Source organism: Scyliorhinus canicula, chromosome 3, assembly GCF_902713615.1.
Source record: "Scyliorhinus canicula chromosome 3, sScyCan1.1, whole genome shotgun sequence".
Lineage (NCBI taxonomy): Eukaryota > Metazoa > Chordata > Chondrichthyes > Carcharhiniformes > Scyliorhinidae > Scyliorhinus > Scyliorhinus canicula.
Window position 1 is genome coordinate 72,544,256 of NC_052148.1, and position 24,442 is coordinate 72,568,697.

Genomic DNA, 24,442 nt, shown 5'->3' on the forward strand with positions numbered 1-24,442 from the left:
CCAAGTTCGATCCCTGGCTTGGGTCACTGTCTGTGCAGAGTCTACACGTTCTACCCGTGTCTGCGTGGGTTTTCTCCGGGATGTTTCGGGTTTTTTCTCCCCACAGTCCAAAGGTGTGCAAGTTATAGGGTTACTGGGTTATGGGGATGGGATGGAGGTGTGGGCTTAAGTAGGGTGCTCTTTCCAAGGGCCGGTGCGTCTGTCTGTCTGTCTGTCTGTCTGTCTGTCTGTCTGTCTGTCTGTCTGTCTGTCTGTCTGTCTGTCTGTCTGTCTGTCTGTCTGTCTGTCTGTCTGTCTGTCTACATGGACACAAAGTATTCACTTGGAACCCTATCTACACCCTCCAGCCCCACGGACAAATTACCACTGTGGTCCTTAATGAGCCCTACTCGTTCCCTAGTTATCCTTTTACCCTTAACGTACTTGTAAAACAAAGGATTTTCCTTTGTTTTAGCTCTTTGCATAGAATTTACAGTGCAGAAGGAGGCCATTCGGCCCATCAAGCTTGTCAAAGGGTCATCTGGACTCTAAACATTCGCCCTTTTCTCTCCTTACAGATGCTGCCAGACCTGCTGAGATTTTCCAGCATTTTCTCTTCTAACTTCATTCTCCATCCAGATGAAAAATTCAATCATATTATGATCACTCATCCCCAAAGGGGGTCTCTCAACTAGATAGTTAATGATTTCAGTCTAGGATTGGCTGCTCTCTAATTGGTTCCTCATCTGCAACAATCCTCCTACATCTAAATCATTTGTATAAACCACAAACGGCAAGGGCCCCAACACTGATCCTGCAGGACCCCACTGGACACTGGCTTCCAATAATAAAAACTCCCCATGATCATCACCGTCTGCTTCCTGCCACTCAGCCAATTTTGGATCCAATTTGCCAAATTTCCTTAGATCCCATGGCTCTTACCTTTGCGATCAATCTCCCATGTGCGACCGTATCAAAAGCCTTTCTGAACTCCAAGTAGACTACGTCAAATGCATTTTCCTCACTGCACACCTGGTCACCACATCAAAAAATTCAATCAAGTTGGTTAACAAAATCATACTGACTATTATTGATTAACTTCTGCCTCTCCAACTGCAAATTATTTTTTAAAAAATACATTTGCAGTACCCAATTTTTTTTTCCAATTAAGGGGCAATTTGGTATGGCCAATCCACCTAACCACATCTAGGTTGTGGGGGGTGAGTCCCACACAAACACGGGGAGAATGTGCAAATGCCACACGGACCTGGGGCCGGGATCAAACTCGGGTCCTCGGTGCCGTAGGCATCAGTGCTAATCACTGCACCACCGTGCCGCCCAATTTCAGATTAATTATGTGTCTCCGAATTGCTTCAAATAATTTCCCCACTACTGAGGTGCGACTGCCCTGGAGTTTCCTCGTTTATCCCTTCCTCCCTTCTTGAATAATCGTGCCCCATTGGCTATCCTCCAGCCCTCCGGCACTTCTCCTGTGGCCAGAGAGGAATTGAAAATTATTGCCAGGGCCTGCTATTTCCTCCTTGTCTCACTCAACAGCCTTGGATACCTTGCATCTGGCTCTGGAGACTTGTCTACTTTTAATCCTACCAGACCACTCAGAAAATTCTCTCAGTCTATGTTGTTATTACAGTGGTAGCACTGCTGCCCCACAGCGCTGAGGTCCCAGGTTCGATCCCAGCTCTGTCTGTGTGTATTTGCACATTCTCCCCCTGTTTGCGTGGATTTCGCCCCCACAACCCAAAGAAGTGCAGGTTAGGTGGATTGGCTGTACTAAAATTGCCACTTAATTGGAAAGATGAATTAGGTACCAATTTTTAAAAAGAAAAAAAGGAACTTTTTTATTACAGTCCTTCTCCCTGATTTCTATACCCACTGTCTCTCACGAGTGAACATGGACACAAAGTATTCACTTGGAACCTTACCTACACCCTCCGGCTCCACACACACATTACCACTGTGGTCCTTAATGGGCCCTACTCTTTCCTGAGTTATCCTTTTACCCTTTAACGTACTTGTAAAACAACCTAGGATTTTCCTTTATTTTACCTGCCGGTATACTTTCTTGTCCCCTTTTTGCTCTCCTTTTTAAAAAATTTTTTTAAAAAAAAATTTAGAATACCCAGTTCATTTTTTCCAATTAAGGGGCAATTTGTTCCAATAAAGGGGCAATTTAGTGTGGCCAATCCACCCACCCAGCGTATCTTTGGGTTGTGGGGAGGCGGGGAAACCCACGCAAACACTGGGAGAATGTGCGAAGTCCACACAGACAGTGACCCAGAGCCTGGACCGAACCTGGGACTTCGGCGCCGTGAGGCAGCAATGTTAACCACTGCGCCACCGTGCTGCCCTTCTGTTTTGCTCTCCTAATTTCCTTTTTAAGTTCCATCTTTTACATTCGTAAGTTTTCATAAATGTTTCAGTCATAGGTGCAATTTGCTCAAGCGTGGTGCAACTGGTAGATCCCAGAAGAGGCGTCACATGCCTTTCTCGACAGCCTTCACGCCTCCAAGTACCACGAGGCGTCGGAGTCAGACTGACGTCCAAAAGGGGCGGGACGAAATGGCGCTTGCAGAAATTGGTTTTAAAATAACTTTTGTGAGTTTACCCAGGATCTCCCGGCCTCCCCAGCGAGGCCACAACCGGGCGCCATCCAGCACTGGGGGCTGTCTTGTGGGGTCCAGGCGGAAAGGTATCCGGAGGATTCCCTGGGCCATGGGAAACCCCTGGGTAGTCGGGTTCAGTGCAGGGTGGCTTCCTGACCCTCCCTCTGGAATGTGGGCACCTTGGTAGTGTCAGGATGGCACTGCCAGGGTACCCGTGTGGCACTGCCAAGCTGGCTTGAGCACTGCCCGGGTGCCATAGTGGCAGTGCAAGGGTTCCAGGGTGGCACTGGGGTCAGGGGCTGAGGGAGGCCCCTCCCATGAAGGGAGAGTGGAGGACTGTTTGAAGGGTGGGGGATGCATGGTAGGTAAGTAGGGGCCTCTGGGAGGTTGGGGGGGGGTGACGCTTGAGGTCCTGGAAGTGGGGGATCTGTAAGGTGGCATAGGGGGGCCTGAAGAGGGGACCCCCAGGGACCCCATGGCAGTGTGACCTCACTTGTGGAGGTCTGGGGTAGTGTCCATGTGCAGTGGGGGGTGACATTGTCCATGGGTAGGGGCAGTGGGGGACCCACAAGCTCACTCAGAGACCGAGGCACCCTTTCAAAATAGCGACGCGATCTCAAGAGTTCAGCTCCCCAGTGCCAAAAAAAAATGTAACTGCTGAGAATTTCCCCAGGCCCAAAAAAGTGACTAAGTATCATTGGATAGCAGTGGGGAACCTGCTGGCAGGAAACTTTTTTTTAAAAACCGCCACAAATGAACTTAGAAATTTTTCCAATGAATTCCGCCCATAATTTCATAAATGCTTTATTCTTTGTGTTAAAAGTTCATCAACTGATTCCTGTGAATTTGTTCAGTAACTTGTCTCTGTGGTTTGTAAAACAAAGTAAGAAGTCTTACAACACCCGGTTAGAAGTCCAACAGGTTTGTTTCAAATCGCTAGCTTTCGGAGCACTGCTCCTTCCTCAGCTGAATGAAGAGGTATGTTCCAGAAATATATAAAGTCCAACAGGTTTGTTTCAAATCTCTGGATCTGTAAAGACTTAATTACCTGCAAATGCCCACATTCAAAGCATTGTCTTGCATCTTTGTCCATATATATGTTTCTGGAACATACCTCTTCATTCACCTGGACCTTGGCAAGATGTTCGTCTTCTTCGATTACTTGTTGAAGGCTGCAAAGAAGATGTCGTAGTTTCTCTGCTCCAGGGATGTACTGGACGATGAAGAGTACTGTCGGTTGTGTTCAGTGTTTGTCTTCTGTGGAGGTCGGTACATTTTCTTTGCTGTGGCATGTTGGAACTGTCAATCGCTGAGCCGAGCGCCATATCCCGTTCGTACGGGGCATCTTTCAGCATCTGTAGATGTCTGTTATCCTCGTCCGAGCAGACCCTGTGTATACGGAGGGCTTGTCCATAGGGGATGGCTTCTTTAATGTGTTTAGGGTGGAAGCTGGAGAAGTGGAGCATTGTGAGGTTATTCGTGGGCTTGCGGTAAAGCAAAGTGCTGAGGTGACCGTCCTTGATGGAGATGAGTGTGTCCAAGAATGCAACCAATTCTGGAGAGTCGTCCAGGGAGAGTCAGATGATGGGATGGAACTTATTATTGATGTCGTTGTGTAGTCGTTTCAGTGATTCTTCACCATGGATCCAAAGGAAAAAATGTTAACCTGGTGTTGTAAGACTTCTTGCTGTGCTCACTCCAGTCCAACACCGGCATCTCCACATTGTTTTTTAATGTATGGAACAATCTGTCTGAACTGTAAGCAGAACAGTACTTTTCACTGTACCTCAGTACAAATGACAATAAATCCAGTCAGGCCATTTTTCAGGAGTTGCTGGTGGGCTGGTCCATTTTCGTTCCTTTTTTTTAGTAAACATTTTATTGAGGTATTTTTGGTTTTCCAACAACAACAAAATAAACAATATACATGAATCTAAAACATAGTGCAAAAGTAGTCTCCCTCCCTGACGGGTCCCACCTTTATTAACCCCTTACTCTAAGCTAAACTTAAACCCCCCCCCCCCCCCCCATCTGCTGACGATTAATTTTCCGCAAAGAAGTCGACGAACGGTTGTCACCTCCGTGCAAACTTAATTTTCTTCAGACAGAGAAAGATAGCCAGGTGTCCAACTTTGGGGGCTTTGAGTCCCTCCAAGCTAGTAGTATCCATCTGCGTTCTACCAGGGAAACAAAGGCCAGAACGTCTGCCTCTTTCTCCTCCTAGATTCCTGTAACTTCTGACACCCCGAAAATTGCCACCTCTGGACTCAGAGCCATCCTTGTTTTAACACCGTGGACATGACATCTGTAAACCCCTGCCAAAATCCCCTAAGCTTCGGACATGTCCAAAACATGTGGACATGGTTTGCTGGCCCTCTCGCGCATTTTGCATACCTGTCTTCCACCTCAAAGAATCTGTTCATCCACCCCAAAGAATCTGTTCATCCGGGCCAGTGTTATGTGAGCCCGATGAACAACCTTAAATTGTATCAGCCTGAGCCTGGCACATGTTGTGGACGGGTGGACTCAACACGTCCGCCCATAGACCATCCTCTATCTCTCCTCCCAGCTCCTCCTCCCACTTGCGCTTCAGCTCCTCAGCCTGCGTCTCCTCTGACCCCATATGTTCCTTGTAAATGTCAGAGACGCTCCCTTCTCCTACCCACCCTCTACCCTGTGCTGAATCCCCCTTGGTGGTAGGAGCAGGAAGGTTGAAATCTGTCTACGTAGGAAGTCCTGCACCTACAGGTATCTTAATTTGTTTCCCCTCGCCAATCCAAACTTCTCCAGCGCCCTCAAACTCGGAAAGCTCCCCTCTATAAACATATCCCCAATCCTCTCAATCCCTGTTCTCCGCCATCTCCGGAACACCCCATCCATACTTCCCGGGGCAAACCGGTGATTATTACAGATTGGAGACCAAACCGATGCTCCATCTGCTTCCACATGCCTCCTCCATTGCCCCCAGACCCTCAGGACCACCAACACCACGGGGCTGGTGCAGTACCGTGCCGGCGGGGACGGTAGGGGCGCAGTTCCCAACCTCCCCAAACTGGTGCCCTTGCATGAAGCCACCTCCATACATTCCCATGTCCATTTTTGTTCTTGATTTGTGGGTGTTGCTGGCTGGGCCATTATTGTTGCCCATCCCTAAATGTCCTTAAACTGAGTGGCTTTTTAGACTGTTTCAATGGGGGATAGTTGAGAATTGGGTAAGGACGGCAGATCTCCTTCCCTGAAGGACATTAGTCAACCAGATGGGTTTTTAAGACAATCTGCAATGGTTTAATGGTCATCATTAGACTTTTCATTGCAGATTTGTATTGAATTCAGATTTCACCATCTGCAGTGGTGGGATTCGAACCCCAGAGCATTACTCTGGGTCTCTGGATTACAAGACCAGTGGCAAAACCACTACGTCACTGCCTCCCTTCTGCATATGTAAATGAGGGGCCTAATGCCTGTTTAGGACCCCTTATGGAAATTGAGCAAAGCAAACATCAAACCTGTGCCATTCGGGATTGTTTAGCGACTGTGAATTAAAACTAAAGTTTTTTTTCTAATGCAAATCTTTAACGTCTATTTGTGGCGGCAGGAACAGCACTAATGGTCTCCCGACTCCACTGCCATTTTACTGGCCACCCACCCTCTTTCTCAAACTTGACTTTGGAACTGCTGGACAGGCAAGCACCAACATTCCTACTCTCCAAATGTGTGAGTTCTCTGGAGTTGCAGCAGGTGCTGACAACTTATGCAGGAAATATGGTCTATGGTCCAATATTGGACTGGTTTTTCATGTCTTCATTTGAGTGTGCCCACAAGTTGTGTCCAGTCAGTTTTTCTACCCGCTATCTTTTGGTGATAAAAATAATTGAAGGACAACTGGAAGATGGTATTGATATTTTTAAGATTAGTGCTTATTTTAAAAATAACCCTGATGTATTGTGTTCCAGTATATGAGATGTGGGCTGTGTTCCTTTTACAGACAATGTCTGAAGAAAGCCTTGGATATTGTTGAATGCTTGGAGCATAGCACATCTGTGGTGCTTGTGGGTAAGGAAGAGTTGGATTACTTTTTCTTTTGCTCAATGTTGAGTTCTTGCAACACTGGCATAGTTGAAGATCAAACGAGATATAATGTGGAACATAGGGTTTTAATTTATGTTAATCAGTTTGTCCACTTTATTTAATCAGGACCTCTTTTTTTTTTAAATACCATGTTTAACTGGGTGGGTGGGGGTGGTGGTGGATTGTGTTTTTTTTTAAAAATAATTTTTATTGGAATTTTTTGAAAAATATATATAAGAACATAAGAACATAAGAACATAAGAACTAGGAGCAGGAGTAGGCCATCTGGCCCCTCGAGCCTGCTCCGCCATTCAATGAGATCATGGCTGATCTTTTGTGGACTCAGCTCCACTTTCCGGCCCGAACACCATAACCCTTAATCCCTTTATTCTTCAAAAAACTATCTATCTTTACCTTAAAAACATGTAATGAAGGAGCCTCAACTGCTTCACTGGGCAAGGAATTCCATAGATTCACAACCCTTTGGGTGAAGAAGTTCCTCCTAAACTCAGTTCTAAATCTACTTCCCCTTATTTTGAGGCTATGCCCCCTAGTTCTGCTGTCACCCGCCAGTGGAAACAACCTGCCCGCATCTATCCTATCTATTCCCTTCATAATTTTAAATGTTTCTATAAGATCCCCCCTCATCCTTCTAAATTCCAACGAGTACAGTCCCAGTCTACTCAACCTCTCCTCATAATCCAACCCCTTCAGCTCTGGGATTAACCTAGTGAATCTCCTCTGCACACCCTCCAGCGCCAGTACGTCCTTTCTCAAGTAAGGAGACCAAAACTGAACACAATACTCCAGGTGTGGCCGCACTAACACCTTATACAATTGCAACATAACCTCCCTAGTCTTAAACTCCATCCCTCTAGCAATGAAGGACAAAATTCCATTTGCCTTCTTAATCACCTGTTGCACTTGTAAACCAACCTTCTGTGACTCATGCACTAGCACACCCAAGTCTCTCTGAACAGCGGCATGCTTTAATATTTTATCGTTTAAATAATAATCCCGTTTGCTGTTATTCCTACCAAAATGGATAACCTCACATTTGTCAACATTGTATTCCATCTGCCAGACCCGAGCCCATTCACGTAACCTATCCAAATCCCTCTGCAGACTTCCAGTATCCTCTGCACTTTTTGCTTTACCACTCATCTTAGTGTCATCTGCAAACTTGGACACATTGCCCTTGGTCCCCAACTCCAAATCATCAATGTAAATTGTGAACAATTGTGGGCCCAACACGGATCCCTGAGGGACACCACTAGCTACTGATTGCCAACCAGAGAAACACCCATTTATCCCAACTCTTTGCTTTCTATTAATTAACCAATCCTCTATCCATGCTACTACTTTACCCTTAATGCCATGCATCTTTATCTTGTGCAGAACAATATCAACAGAACAATAATAATAAACACCCCCCGGCACCCGTAACAACGCATATAACAAACCCCCCCCCCCCCCCCCCCCAAAACCCAATAAACAACAAAATAAATTAACAATAAGCAAATTAACTTAAACACTATCCCCCTACAACACCCCCCCCCCCCCCCCCCGGGTTGCTGCTGCTGCTGACCTAGTACCTTATCGTTGAGCCAGAAAGTTGAGGAAAGGCTGCCACCTCCTAAAGAACCCTTGTACCGACCCCCTCAGGGCGAATTTGACCCTCTCCAGCTGAATGAATCCCGCCATGTCATTAATCCAGGTCTCCATGCTCGGAGGTCTCGCATCTTTCCACTGCAGCAAGATCCTCCGCCGGGCTACTAGGGACGCAAAGGCCAGAACATCGGCCTCTTTCGCCTCCTGCACTCCCGGCTCCACCCCAACCCCAAATATCGCGAGTCCCCAGTCTGGCTTGACCCTGGATCCCACCACCCTCGACACCGTCCTCGCCACCCCCTTCCAGAACTCCTCCAGTGCCGGGCATGCCCAGAACATATGGGCATGGTTCGCTGGACTCCCCGAACACCTGATGCACCTGTCTTCGCCCCCAAAGAACCTACTCATCCTAGATCCGGACATGTGGGCCCGGTGCAGCACCTTGAACTGGATGAGACTAAGCCTCGCACATGAAGAGGAGGAGGAGTTCACACTCTCCAGGGCGTCCGTCCATGTCCCTTCCTCAATCTGCTCCCCCAGTTCCACCTCCCACTTAGCCTTCAGCTCCTCTACCGACGCCTCCCCCACCTCCTGCATTACCTGGTAGATGTCAGACACCTTCCCATCTCCGACCCACACCCCCGAAAGCACCCTATCCCTTACCCCTCGCGGGGGCAGCAAAGGGAACCCCTCCACCTGTCGCCAAGCAAACGCCTTGACCTGAAGGTGCCTGAACATATTCCCTGGGGGGAGCTCAAACTTCTCCTCCAATTCACCAAGACTCGCGAACCTCCCGTCAATAAACAGGTCTCCCAACTTCCTAATGCCCGCCCTGTGCCACCCCAGGAACCTGCCATCCATGTTCCCTGGGACAAACCGGTGGTTCCCCCGCAGCGGGGCCTCCACCGAGCCCCCCACTTGCCCCCTGTGTCGCCTCCACTGCCCTCAAATTTAGAGGGTAGCCGCCACCACCGGGCTCGTAGTGTACTTCGTTGGAGGGAGCGGCAACGGCGCCGTTACCAGATGCCTTCAGGCTCGTGCCTCCACAGGATGCCCTCTCCATCCGTTTCCATGCTGCCCCCTCCCCATCCATTACCCACTTGCTTACCATCGAGATGTTAGCCACCCAATAGTACCCAGAGAGGTTGGGCAGCGCCAGCCCCCCCTCTATCCCTGCCCCGCTCCAAAAAGACCCTCCTTACCCTCGGAGTCCCGTGCGCCCAAACAAATCCCAGAATGCTGCTGTTCACCCTCCTAAAAAAGGCCCTCGGAACGAAAATGGGGAGGCACTGAAACAAAAACAAAAACCTCGGGAGCACCGTCATTTTAACGGACTGTACTCTACCCGCCAACGACAACGGCAGCATGTCCCACCTTTTAAATTCCTCCTCCATCTGCTCCACCAACCTAGTAAAATTGAGCTTGTGCAGAGTCCCCCAGCTCCTAGCCACCTGAACCCCCAGGTACCTAAAACTCCTCACTGCCCTCTTTAGCGGGAGCCTACCAATCCCCTCCTCCTGATCTCCCGGGTGTAGTGGTGGATTGTGTTGAGAGGTTGTCAATTCTCTGTTTCAAATTAGAGAACCCATTAAGTGTGTTCTTTTCTTTTCCCCACACAGAAGAAAATTGCTCTGATTTGTGCTGTCTCATTGCTAGTCTAGTCCAGGTGATTATAGACCCACATTTTAGAACAATATCTGGCTTCCAAAGTTTAATTCAGAAGGAGTGGGTGATGGGTTGCCATTGCTTTCTGGATCGATGTAATCTTCTGCGAAACAATGATAAAGAGGTAAGGTTGAAACAACTAAGAGAAACCAGTAATTGCTTGCTCACCACTATTAAATTTAAATTGGATAGCTGTGTCCAATGTTGATGCAATGTAGTTTTGTAACATATTAAGTGGAATTTGTTATTTTTCTGTGCAAAATGTTTCCAGTTGATTCTGTAACTGTCAGGCAAGACGTGGATAAAAAGCTTAATATGTTGGTGTGCTGCTGCATCTCAGTTTATGGGATTAAGTCAAGAGTTTGTCCAATTTTGTGTATACTACACCAAGTGGAAAATTAATTCTCAATGTTATAGTGGCTTTTTTGAGCACGACCGCTGCAAAATTTAAAGTGACTTGCTAATTGGAAAACAATTCGGAAGACTTAAATTGACTTGCGTCTAACATCTGCCTACCAGTGTGAAGTGATATACCACTCTTGTATAATTTGGAGGAAAATGTTTTAAAAATTGATTTACAAACTCTTCCTTGCGCCCTTTCTTCCAAAGTGGCATGAGCTGATGATCACGGCTAGGGTATACAATGAAGGAGATACTGGGGAAGTAGGAAGAGTATATTCGGAGCTGCTCTTCCACTTGTGATGTAGGTGTTCTTTTTTTTTCTTTAAAAAAATAAAAATAAATTGAGAGTACCCAAATCTTTTTTTCCAATGAAGGGACAATTTAGCATGGCCATTTAGCGTAACCTGCACATCTTTAGGTTGTGGGTGTGAGACCCATGCAGACACGGGGAGAATGTGCAAACTCCACGCGGACAGTGGGCCAGGGTCAAACCCGGGCCCTCAGTGCCATGAGGCAGCAGTGCGGACCACTCTGCCACTGTGCCGCCCTGTGGTGTAGGCGTTCTGTTGATTTTTAGATTTGTAGTAACCATCCCTTGTAAAAAGTAGTTTTCTGTATTACTGGAAGGAACCTGAATCATAACCTTCAGCCAAAGTAACAATTACATTTTTTAATAATCAGAACAGGACAAATTACTCAGAGAGCTTTTGCTTTAATAAATGCTTTGTTTTCAGTACTGTTATCATGTATTTTAAGCAAAACCTGTACCCGAAAGTAACTGGAAATGCTAGCAGGTCTGGTAGTATCTGGAGAGAGAAACTGATTTAACATTTCGGGTTGTTGATTCTTCATCTGAACTGGATAAAGTTAGAGAAACAGTCTTTAAACCAGTACAGAACCTGGGAAAGAGACATGAGAAGAACAAAATAGAATTCTGATGAGGTGAATCCAGGAATAATTAAACTGTAAATGGGATAGCAGTAATTATAGAAACAAAGGATGGCTTCATAGGAGGTGTAAATGGTTACAAGACAGCAACAGAGCAAGAGTGAAGTAATGGAAATGTCTTGGAGAAAAAGGCTCCCCTGGCCCAGGAATGTGGCAGAAGTAAAGCCGGTCAACCCCAAGGGTGTGGCCCACCTGGCTGTGTCGATCGGGGAATACCCACCCAAAGTAGCATCAGAACCACGGAGTGGAAGTGGTGCAACCTGCCATTACCAAATTCTGATGGCCGAAAGAAAATTGGAGTGATGAGTAAGGTCTAAAATCACAAGGTCAGAAAGCAGTAGCATGCTTAATAGAAAGATGGGGTGTTGTACTTTGAGCTTGCAGCAAGGCCAGAGAGGTGGGGATGTAACGGAGAATTAAAGCGGCAAGCAATCGGGAGCTTTGTTATGGTTGCTGACGCAACCGAGATGTTCAGCAAAGATCATTCAATTTGTATTTCGTCTGCCCAGTGTGACCTGACATTTACTAAATTGGAAGGAAGTACAAGCAAGTAGTTGTTTCACCCAGACAAGTAATTTGGGGCCCCAGCAATAGGAATAGAGGAGGTGAAAGGACAAGTGTTGCATCTCCTGTTTACATGGGAAATGGGTTTGGGGTTGTGCATGATTGAAGAGTGAATCAGGGTGGATTAAGGTGGAATACTGAAAGGGCAGGAGAGGAGGAGGTTTACCACCAGCAGCATGACATTGCCAGAGGATGATCCATTGAATGTGGAGACTGGTGGGATGGAAGTTAGAAGTTTTGGAGTTTGGAACAAGAGTAGGAAGTGGCATCAATACAGCAATGTTGTGCCAGAAAGAAGGGGACACAAGTAGGATTGGAAAAAGAATGTTCCCAATATCATGAAAAAGCAGCTGTAGGAAAGACATGTTCCCATAGCAACACCTTTTTGGAGAAGTTGTGAAATTAAGTCATTTGTCTCATCTACAGAAGTCAAGTGAGTTTATAATGACCAAAAATAGTCATTGCATCTTCATTTTAATCTTATTTGTAAAGTAGATATAAGCTTTGGTGAATTTATTACAATTTTTTCTTTTATAAATTGAAGGCACCAGTATTTCTTCTCTTCTTGGAATGCGTATGGCAGTTACTTCAGCAATATCCACCAGCCTTTGAATTTACAGAGACCTACATGACTATATTGTCTGACAGCATGTACATCCCTATTTTTAGCACCTTCCTGTTCAATTCACCATGGCAAAGGGATAATAACCAAATGGTAGGTGTTCTAGTTACAAAATGTCTTCAGATTCTTTGCTTGTGTTCCCAAATTGCTGTTGACTTGTCGGATTTATGATGCCTGCGAAACCTGATTGTGGTTCCTCAACTAATTTCAGATATATTTCTAAAGCTTGCATAAATAAAAATATGTTTGAGTTCTATTACAATGCTAAAGGGAAGTTATAATCTTCGAGAACGCTAAGGTGTTATCAATCATCTCGTACAAAAGCAAAATACTGCGTATAAAACCAGGAAATCCTGCAGGTCTGGCAGCACCTGTGGAGAGAGGAATTGTTATTAATGTTTCGGGTTGTGACCTTTTATCAGAACTGTAACGATAGAACACATTTTTAAAACATATATTTTTATTAATGTTTCCATTTTAACAAATAACGCAGCAAAACCTCCGGATTGGTTCAGCACAGCAAAAATGTCTCGGCATACATTAATACAGAAGAGGTCAGGAGAACAATACAGTTCAGTGTAATCCTCCTTGTGTATTTGCGGATATTCTAGAGAATGAGGGAGAGAAGGATATGAACTGGTGCACACTTTCCCATGCAGCAATTGTACGCACGCCCACGGGAATTCAGGAATAGATCTTTGTGTCATGTTCAGGTACACACCAGGATATATATCCCTCAGCTCCAACCCATATCGGAGGCATCAATAATACAATGTGACATCCTTTTCTCAGATACAAGACCTATCTGTACTTCAGCAGGAGCCAGTCACCGGTTCTTAACCCCGCAATAACAGAAATAGAAAATTGCAGGAAAAACATGTGAGGGCACTAGGTCTCGGAGGATATTTTACATATAACCACCAGGCGCAAGAAAAACCGAACTTGGGCACAGTAGAGAGTGATCATCATTCCACACATTTATACAGAGAAGACCAGTAAATATTCATACAGCTGGCTCAATGTGGTCAGCACTTCCCAGAGCACTAACAGTGTTGGTATAAAAAAAGGAAACTACTAGGAGCAGAGGATTTCCGGATAATAGGGACCAGGATATAGCCGTGAATCTGTGCTTTCCTGGCTCGCGCCCTCCACCACAAGTCCAAGAAGAAAAGGGAGAAAGCTGCTCAATCGAAACTTCTCTCAGCTTCTCAGGATATCCTGGCTAATAAGAGACATCACAAGCATAAAGGAGCAACAGGGTACCAACCACAGTGCAAGACCTGGCATGTCCCTAAAAACACTCACATGGGAGTCAGAGACGCCAATGGTACCCACACCATGCCAAGACTCGCAACACAACCAGCCTCTTCTCTGACCACATCCAATGCAGTGTACCTGCATCGCCAACACCAGAAGATTCACATCAACAGCCACTGAGGACACCCCATGACCCCAGGAGAAGAAGAATTGTCAAGACACCCAACAACCGCCGTCTCAAGAAGGGCACAAAGCCCTTTCACAGTAATAGTGCAAAGGAACAAAAACGATGAGAGTCCCTGGAATATATGTCAAGATAATTTTCTGAATTACACAACAATCGGGACCAGCAACAGCACCCTCACCCCACCACAATGAGGGAGTGTACCCAAACAGGACCAATAACAGTATTTCACCCCCCCCCCCCCCCCTATTTCCTACCAGAAAAACTTCACCAGCTGCTCCGTCGACCACTGTGCCGTCTCTCCACGGCCCTTCTGCCCTGCCATGCTGTCCCGCGTTACCAGCTCTGCTTGTGTCTTCCTTATTGGACTTTGTCTTCTCACAGCCACTTCTGGTCCAATTCTCCATACACCGGAGGGGGATTTCTCCTTACTGTCTCACTCTTCACCAATTTATCCCATAAAATCGGGGGGGAAATGGGGCGAAAAGGTCCAAAAGTCCGTCACAGGCGGGAACTATCAAATGTGCAACCTACTTCTCCATGGCCACCACCGGAAGTCGTGCCCGTCCTTTTGATTGGACCGGAAACATACTGATGCAGAAAATTATCTTGACATATATTCCAGGGACTCTCATCCTTTTTGTTCCTTTGCACTATTCTTATCCCAGTCTAGTTTTGTATAATTGAAATCCCCCGTTATAACTAATTGATCATTCTTGCACCTCTTTGTACTTTCAGTACTGTAATGCCATCTTTAGTCAATGCTACCACTAATAATAATAATCTTTATTATTGTCACAAGCAGACTTACATTAACACTGCGATGACGTTACTGTGAAAATCCCCTAGTTGCCACGCTACGGCACCTGTTCAGGCACACAGAGGGAGAACTCAGAGTGTCCAATTGCCTGAACAAGCGCGTCTTTTGGGACTTGTGGGAGGAAACCGGAGCACCCGGAGGAAACCCATGCAGACGCTGAGAGAATGTGCAGACTCAGCACAGACAGTGACCCGAGTAGGAATGGAACCTGGGACCCTGGTGCTGTGAAGCAACAGTGCTAACCACCGTGCGCCCGTGCCGCCCTTCCTTTCCTGTCTCTCGCCTAAACACCTATTATCCAGGAATATTAAGGCTTAGCTCTGCCCTGCCCAAAAATCTGTGACATTTCCTTTTTCTGCAATACCTGTTCTGTACTACTGAATAACCACTCTATATATTGTTTTGCTGCTGAAGAGCAGTACAAGTAGATAATGTCTTGGGGTGGACCTCTGTTTCTCTCCTGATCCAAGTAGTTTGGTTGTGTTGAAGATGCTATTTTGCCAGCCAGGTCACACTATATTGTCTGTCTTGCAGCTTGATGAAGATCGGCGAATGCGAAGTAGGTCATTGAAACTTCCCAGTGTTTGGGAATGGTCTGTCCAGTTTGAGAACTCTGTTCAAGCACTCTTTTATAATCCACTATACATTGGAAAGCCAAAACCTGATCGGTTTAGAAGAACACAACGTATTAAGGTAATTATTTTAAATTTAATTTGGATTGTGTTCTTAATATATAGTTAATATCTTGGTATGGGGACATAGAAAATAATCTCAGTTGATCCTGCCGTTTCCTTCAGTGTTGTAGAAAAGCTTTATGGTGAATGACCTGGCCCAAGTCTGTTTGTTTTTGGGGCTGTTGTTGGGGGTTGGAGGATGGTGTGCACCTTACCGACTAAATAGCCAAGTAGATGAGCTAAGTTCTGTCTGCAATTTATAAAAGAAGAGTTGCTTGTTTTTTTTTTCTGTAATAGGTGTTTAACAAAGATTTATCAGGCATTCATCTGAATTCTTGGGTGCAATTTACTGGCCCCGTCACTCCCGACTTGCTGTCGCAATGAGGCCATTGAATTCCTTGCGAGATTTACGACACTCGAGACGTCTCACGAGATTCAACCGAACCTAGAGAGACGTCGCAATTTGGATCTCTTCCTCATTGGGTGACATCCAGATCAGCAAATGTGAATGAGCCAGTGAGGTCTGGGTGTAAAGGCACTTGTGTGAGTCCTGAAAAGGGAAGGGGGGGGGGGGGGTCCCTCAGTGAGCCCACAGCAGGGTGTTGTCACTTTTGGGGGGGGTGGGGGGATTGGCAGTAATGCCAATGTGTGTGTGTGTGGGGTGGGGGGGGGGGGGGGGGGCATTGCTAGATGGAGGGTGCGAGGGACCCTCAAGCTCACTTAGGGTATCCTTTTTAAAAAATGTGTGTAAAGTAAACCTCACAAGTTTTTAAAGGTGAGGGTGGTGTCATGTCCCGAGATAGCGATCTTTGGTGTGTCGAAAGATCCGGGAGCCCAGGGGATGAGATGCCGATGTCTTGGCCTTTGCTTCCCTGGTGGCCCAGAGATGGATTGTACTAGGATGGAGGGGCTCAGAGCCCCCGAAGTTGGGGGTATGGGCTAAATGACATGGCAAGGTTTCTCAGACTTGAGGAAATTAAATTTATCGGGGGGGGGGGGGGGGGGGGGGGGGGGGAGGAATCGGTGCAGGGGTTTGCCCAGAGGCAATTCCTGTACATTGACTTCGAGAAATATTGGGGGTGGGGGCAAGTAAGGGCAGGCAAGTCGGTGGAAGGGGGGCTGGGGAAGGTGGTGCAGTTTGTGTAAGCCATGTTGGCTGGGGTTTGTCACTGGCTGGGTGTGTTGGTTATATTGTTTTGTTCCTGTTGAAACCTGATGTTTAAAATTGTTACAATTATTAATGCTTCAATTAAATATTTTCTATAAGAAAACCTAGCAAAAGATTCCACATCAAGTATATGGTTGCTTCCTAATTGGATATAGCTGCAATAATGTTTTCTGCCTACAATAATGATCTGGCAAAAAGTAGCCACATATGTATTAACAGTGAGAGTAGTGGAATGTTCTTATTGAACTATATTTATCATCTTTTGAGTAAATTTTGCCTTATTCATATCATCAAAGGACCCTGAACTGAACTGCTTGGAGATTGTCCAGGAAAATGTTATGGGTATACCAGAGGTATTTTAAGGTCTTCAATTTTTGGCCACACCCATCTACTAACTTGATTGGGAGGGTGCATGTGGGATAAACTTGCATTTCAGTTACATGTAGAGTGGTGCCTAAATTCTTAAAACCATTGCTCAGATATGTAATCATCCTATTTAAACCTGTAATATTAGCAGTGGTAATAAAAACCATGGTTATTAATTTAGACACCATCAAGTTACCTTTTTAAAAATCTTTTCCAAAGATGCATGTAGGACATTCAGCCCAGTGCCAGCCCTCCAGCATTTGATTTAATTTATTGTCTGAAATTATTTAATAAATCCAAGACTCTACTTCTGGCTATCTCTGTTTGAGCGGAAATTGTTTGAATATCTGAAGTCTTGAGCGTGATCTACCAGCCGCGCTAGCTGGAATTAGAGCAGGATGCGGCTGGTAAATGCTGGGTGAGATCCCCAATGGCCGCAAGATCTAAGCAGATCTTGCGAGGTGTCGTGATCTGGTCCCATCCACAATGGGTCAGACCCAGTCTTACAAGAATAGAATCGTAGAATTTACAGTGCAGAAGGAGGCCATTCGGCCCATCACGTCTGCACCAGCCCTTGGAAAGCGCACCCTACCTAAGCCCACACCTCCATCCTATCCCGGTAACCCCGCCTAACCTTTTTGGACACTTGAGGGCAATTTATCATGGCCAATTAGCCCATGGCCAATTTATCATGGCCATCTTTGGACTGTGGAAGGAAACTGCAGCACCTGGAGGAAACCCACGCAGACACGGGGAGAATGTGCAGACTCTTCACAGACAGTGACCCAAACTGGGAATTGAACCTGGGACCCTGGAGCTGTGAAGCAACTGTGCTATCGCGCCGCCCGTAATTTTCACAAGTAGTTGATGAGAATGAAATATTGCCTATTCAATGTTTCATCTCTTAAGGCAACTACACCCTGGAGCTGTAAAGCACTGCTAACCACTGTGCTACCCTGCCGTCCTTAACCTTGCTGAAGATGGATCGAACCAACTCCCGGCATCTGTTCCCCTCCCCCCAAGGCGACCCCAGCCAGGCACTGATTCGGACTGGTCCACACAAACGTGGACCCAACGTAACGACATCCGGGGGGGGGGGGGTTTGAGGGAGGCCATTGGTGGACCCTGGGGGGGGGGGGGGGGGGGGGGTTGAGGGAGGCCATTGGTGGACCCTGGGGGGGGGGGGGTTGAGGGAGGCCATTGGTAGACCCTGGGGTGGTCAGGGACAGGGCAGGATCGCACCCTGGCACTTGGGCACTGCCACTGTGACACTGCCCAAGGTGCCTAAGTGGCATTTCCAGGTTGGCAGGCGCACTTCCTGGATTCCAGTGTGGAAGTGCCAGGGTGGCACTGCCAAGGGTAAGGGGCTGAGGGTGGTTATGCCCATGAAAGGAGAGATGGATGGGGGGGGGGGGGGGAAATACGAAGGGACCTCTGGAAGTTTTGGGGGGGGGGGGAGAAATATGAAGGGACCTCTGGAAGTTTTGGAGGGGGGGGCGTGATGTGGAAGTTTTGGAGGGGGGGGGGGCGTGATGTGGTGAAGGATGGGGGTCCTAAAAAGAAGAGGGCCTCAAAGGGTGCGTGGGAAGGCCTGAAAAGAGCAGGTCCTCAGTGACCCCATAGTGGGGTGTCCTCAGTGGGGGGGGGGGTGTAATGCCCAAGTGCGTATGTGGGGGGTTACCCTCAAGCTCACTTGGAGATCGGGCCACCCTGTGAGGAGCCGGTCTGGCCACGAGTTTGGCTCCCCAGTGATGAAACAAATTCTTGGGCTAGCCTGGAAAGAAACACCCCAGGGCCTGAAAAAGTGACTAAGTGTGGTTAGATAGTGGTTGGGAACTCACCGACAGAGAAGGGGAGAAACCCCCAGGCAGATGCGTTGGAAATGACATTAGGAACATTTCTGTTAGATTGTGCCCCTTGTCTCTTGTTGCCTGATACCATCCTGACGTATCTAAACTACAAGCACTCGGTGGCTTTTATGCCTTTTCTTCAGTGGGATGTTTAAAACTACACACAGTACCCAGGATCATGCACAAATTTATCATAGCCACTTTGTTTTTGTATTTTATGCTCTTATTTATAAAACTCAAAAATAATTACCTTTGTCCAAGCTCAGCTGATAAAGAGAAATGCAGGGCCAAAATTAGATTTCTTAGAAAAAACAGTTTTATGTCTTCATATAAAATGAATGAATTATTTTCCAACATGCACACTCTCTAAATAAATGTGGAACTTCACTAAATGGACCAGAACATTTCTAGGTTTCGCTGGGACCTGTGCTGATTTGCTAATCTTGGATGGGTTACAATATTGACTGTTGTTGTCTCTCCCCTCATTCCAGTTATTTTCTTTTTAATCGATACACTCTAGCTAGGCTCACATACGAAGAATGACTGCTTGCTTTTTGGTTGAGCTTTTTGAGGACTGATGGTATCCATGGAACCAGGTCCAAGAAAAATGGTGGGCTCTTCCAGCGAGAAGAGAAGGAAAACATCTCCTTGATGCCGCAAAATAGGTGCATACAAACCTCAAGGCAGAAAGTGTAACTAAACCACATGGCAGAAAGTATAACTTAAGTTTTGTCCTTTTTGGTTTTGTTCAAATAACTTAAAATATTATCCACAACTTTCTGAAATACTTGATGGGAGAATAGCATTGGCAGAAATGGAAACCACTTGTTTATATAGAAATTCAAATGATTTTGGGGCTTAATGTTTTGCCATATCTACCTGGAAGTGAAATTCCACTCCCCCACCCCAATTGCCTGGGTGCATGAAATGCTCATTCTTTGGCTGATTTGCTTGAAAGGAAAAATGCTACTGAATGGCTCAACAACTTAAATAATTTCATATTACATATCTTTACTCTGTACAATTCTTTATTTTCTGTTTCTTGACCACCTTAATGCATGTCAATCTTGCTATTTGAAATTGTGACTGTTTGTTTCCAAGATTTAAAAACCTGTTCAGTTATATTTTCCTGGTGGAAAAAATAGCTAACCCAATTCTAATTTTTTTTTTTTCTCAGCCACAACGCCAGATGTCCCTGCCTTCAAGTCCATCCTATCACAGTAGGCCTTCACCCAAAAAAGGGTTTTTCAGAGAGGAGACGGATCACTTAATAAAGACTTTTCTAGGCAAAAAGATCAGCAGGTGGACACCCACAGCTGAAGATCATTCCGTTAACAACAGACTGTTTTATGAAAATTGGTGCAGTAAACCAATTGATCACCATGGACTGCTCCTTCCTTTGCATGATGGTCCTGCTTTAAAAATCTGGGGCCAGCGATACCTGCGCTGGATTCCGGAGGTTCAAATACCGGGTGGTGGTTTGACAACAACTCTGAACAAAGCCTGTGAAATTATAGATGAGATAAAAACCTTACAGACAAAAGTATCACAGTGTTTACTCAAAAGGCAACCAAGCTCTCCAAACACTGATGTCTTCACACCTTTTCACCAGAGCAGCCGTCTTTCTTCAACTTTTCCATTTGGTACACTACGTAGGCAATCCATAAAGCCTCGCATTCCAGTCTCTACAAATCTCTCAATGAGCTTTGGGTCAATGGAGAATTTGCCAGACGACGAGGAAGATCTGGGTTTGCTATAGGATAGATCTCCACCCCCCCCATAACATTTCAGTTTTATTCTTGGCTGTGGTACTTTACCAATGTTGCAAGTCTTTATTTTGAATGTTTGTTTTTGCATGCCAATGACACCAGTCAAGTGTTTCATGAGTTTAAGTTGCTTTCTCGTCTATATTCCTGTTTTCAGATTTTGTTTAGCAAAGGTTTGAAACTGCAAATGGTCTCTGAACCAAAGTCTGTGCCTATGTGAGGAGACTAAAATCCAAACTGCTGGTTCAGTGATCTTGTTTTCCTGAACTATTTTGACCTAAAGCAGGTTGCTTATGAGCATGTGTACTTATTAGCAAGCCGGTTGATTCGAAGTAATTTCGAAGCCAAATACTAGTGCAGATTTTGCCAAAATGTATAGTAAAACAAAACATCTCCTTCATTACTGGTGCTATTTATATTATAGGAGGTTTTTACATGGTGGAGGGAAATGGCATGACTCAGTTGGTGAGTCTGGATATTTTACAACTGTTTTTGGGGCTGTTTTGGGGAAATTCTACATATACGTTTGATTAAAGTTTCTCACGCATAATGCAAACTTATATTTGGGTTTGCATTCATAATGGATGTACTGCAAACCCCATTTCCCTTCCCCATTTAGTAAGAATTAAAAAGCTTAAAAACTAGGAAAGGGACAAAATTTACAATTTGTCAATAAATGACAAAAGTACAAGCTTTCAAATAGTATTGCACCTCACAGGGAAATATTTGCAGTGTTCAATGATTAATCGAGGAATAGTTGTTGAAATCACAGGTAGGATAAGATTCAGTTAAACAAACGGATAGCTTTATCCTTAAACTGTAACCCTAGTGATACTTGCAGCTCATGACCTCTGGAAGTGCAGCCTCGAAGTTATGGCAAATTCACCTTATTTGTGCTCGTTTTTTAATTTGAACTTATGTTTGAATTTTGTAGCACTTTGTTTTTAGCAATATTGCCTCATCAGAATAAGTTCCCAACCCACATTGTGAGCTAGTAGTGTCAGCTTGCATTGTAGGCACACATATGAGAACATAGATGTTAAAACTTCAAATAGGGTCCCTCAAAATCCTGGCACAAATGCAGATACCCTACTAAAACAAAGACCTGGATACCACGACCATAGCAGGTTCCTCTATAAATTTTGCAGAGTGGGTCCTACAGATTAAACGTTACTACCAACCTATGTTGAGCAATCAGCTGAAAGTACCAGTTAGTGCTTAAGAGGTGGAGAGAGAAAAATCAACTAGAATTCTTGCCCTGGTTACTAACCAGTAAGCCATTGTGGAGAGAGTTTGTGTGGGCATTGTGTGAGAACAAAATTGTGTTTTATCAAATGACTCTTGCCTAAACTCACATCTAAAGAGCGTCACTTAAGTGCTGGCTTCTTCCATAGTTTTGTTCAGGCGGTCTGAGAAGAAAATTTGGATTTTTAAATTTTAAATCCAACAAAATATTTCATTGAGAATTTTTAGACTGTCTCACTCTCCTGGAAATTAGTTTGAATTTTTGTATTCTGGATTTGATGCAGTTGTTGGCTAAAACTAATTTTATATTTGATCTTGAATATCCTTCAATGATGGACAGAATCTGACTACTGACTTGTTCTCTTGCACCATATAGTTATGAAATTTAAAGTTGCCATAAGCCTATTTTGTACTGTAAAATCTTAAGTTCCCGTAACATTCTAAGTTCAATGCTTTTGCTGTTGGTCCAATTTCTAAATTGGCCTGATCCCTATAAGGCATTGAAGGTATTAAGTTTATAATTAATAAAACTAATGAGTGATTTATAGTTCTAATTCTAGGTTGTGGTTGCCTTAAGAGTTGAAACATTGAATAGGCAATATTTCATTCTCATCAACTACTTGTGAAGATTACCGGCAGCGCGATAGCACAGTTGCTTCACAGCTCCAGGGTCCCAGGTTCGATTCCTGGCTTGGGTCACTGTCTGTGTGGAGTCGGCATGTTCTCCCAGTGTCTGCATGGGTTTCCTCTGGGTGCTCCGGTTTCCTCCCACAGTCCAAAGATGTGTGGGTTAGGTGGATTGGCCATGCTAAATTGCCGTCCAAAAATGTTAGATGGGGTTACTGGGTTACGGGGATAGGGTAAAGGTGTGGGCTTGGATAGGGTGATTTTCCATGGGCCTGTGCAGACTCAATGGGCCGAATGGTCTCCTGCACTGTAAATTCTATGTTAAATGAATATTAATTAGCTAGCACAGGTGTTGCAAAGGCGTTATCACAATGTGCGATTGAATGGCTCCTGCATGGTCTCGAAAGGAAACACAATAAATTATACATCTATTAACGTTGCACCTATTTTGTTTTGCTTAAAAAATATATGTTTTGTTCTGGTCAAGAGGGCTTTGACTATCTGTATACACTGCTTCATAACCCACCACTAGGAGGCATGTCTGAGCTTTACTTTCAAAGCAATATATTTTCTTTTGTGATGTTTTAAGTTTCCGAACTGCTTAATACCTGAGAGTAAACTGTTTGATATATTTGACAGTTCCTCTGTTCAGCACTGAGGCCTTTATTATACTGTCTACTTGTTCTATTATACTTGCTCTATCGTACTTGTTTGTGACCCTTCTAAATTGTGTAGATTTTTTGCCTGCACTAACTGCTCAGATTCGGTCTTTGGCTGCCAGAATCATTGTTTGGGTGCCTGCTATGTTTCTATTTGGGTATAAAATCTCAACACACATTAATATTCTTGCGAAACCAGAGAAGTAAGTAGAAATGCTAACTCACTTATTTTGGAAACTGGAAATTTTTCTCTTGATTTTTACAATGTACCTCACTTTTTTTCCCTTAATTTATTTTTTGTATTTGCAAAATGTATTCTGTCTCATTTTTACAAAATGAAGACCTGTTAATTGCTTGACCTTTTTCTCCAAGATGTGCTTTTGAATATTGGAAACACTGGAAAATTAACACAACTTTGCCTGAAAACATTCAAACTTGTGTGAACAAGATCTACATTTTGGGGAGCTTTCCTTGTATCTGGATAAACTGAAATATTAAGTATTTTTGGTAGCAATATTTTCCATCTTTCAGTTGAATCTGCTGAATATGCATAGTTTAAGCTTTGTACAGATGCAAATAAAGTGGTTTGTAGTCAGAAAATCACTTTATAACCTAAAGCTTTAATCAGAATTTATAATCGGAAACTTTTTTTTTTACACAAACTGTGGCTAGATTATGTTGCTACTTTATACATAGAATTTGACAATATGTTGAATGGATTTGACATCCTGACAGTGTAATGTACCAAAAAGTTATCATTTTTTTTTAAAGGGTTCAGGTGTGTATAAAATAGAAGTGAATGGAAGAAATGGGTTAATGGAAGTTCATCAGCTATGTTTGTTGAACGGTGCCAATATATTACAATATCTGGAGAAAAATGAGATAGTTGACTTGTTTTTCTCCAAAATTAAATCATAAATTTACATTTGTATGGATGAACATTTTGAGTTTCCAGCTCAAATGTGACATGTATATTTGGAGAACCAAGAAAATTGCGTCTTTATTTAGAAATGGAGGACAGCTGAGAGTAACCCCTCCACTCCATTATCTATTTATGGAAAGTATAATAAATCTTCGCCTTTTTAAAATTCTCAGCCACTTCAGTTGTCCTACATCATTACAAACCTATCATTAGAAAATGTTATATACCACAAATGTTTTTATTGAAAAGACAATGCAATTGGTGTCTCATTGATTGTATGAGATATATGGTAGTTCTAAGTGTGCAACTTTTGTGTTTCCATACATTGATCAATCTTTGATTTTTTTAAATTGAGATTTTGACTACTGAACTGATTACGAACAGCCTTAACTATACTGTATCATACTGTAAATTATATCAA

At 44.5% G+C, this 24,442-nt stretch overlaps 1 protein-coding gene across 4 annotated transcripts in view; it reads left to right on the plus strand.

Moving 5' to 3' along the window:
• mtmr12 (myotubularin related protein 12) overlaps window positions 1-22,367 on the plus strand; it is a 100,029-nt gene extending 77,662 nt beyond the window's left edge. For 3 of the 4 annotated variants that reach the window (XM_038790707.1, XM_038790710.1, XM_038790709.1), the window contains 6 exons: window positions 6,589-6,656; window positions 9,902-10,071; window positions 12,406-12,576; window positions 15,279-15,437; window positions 16,883-16,939; window positions 19,980-22,367. In XM_038790707.1, coding sequence (XP_038646635.1) covers window positions 6,589-6,656; window positions 9,902-10,071; window positions 12,406-12,576; window positions 15,279-15,437; window positions 16,883-16,939; window positions 19,980-20,561 — 1,207 coding nt within the window. In that variant the 3' untranslated portion in view covers window positions 20,562-22,367. The remainder of the gene's footprint in view (window positions 1-6,588; window positions 6,657-9,901; window positions 10,072-12,405; window positions 12,577-15,278; window positions 15,438-16,882; window positions 16,940-19,979) is intronic. The other variant, XM_038790708.1, reaches the window with a different exon arrangement.
• The last annotated feature ends 2,075 nt before the right edge of the window (window positions 22,368-24,442 follow it).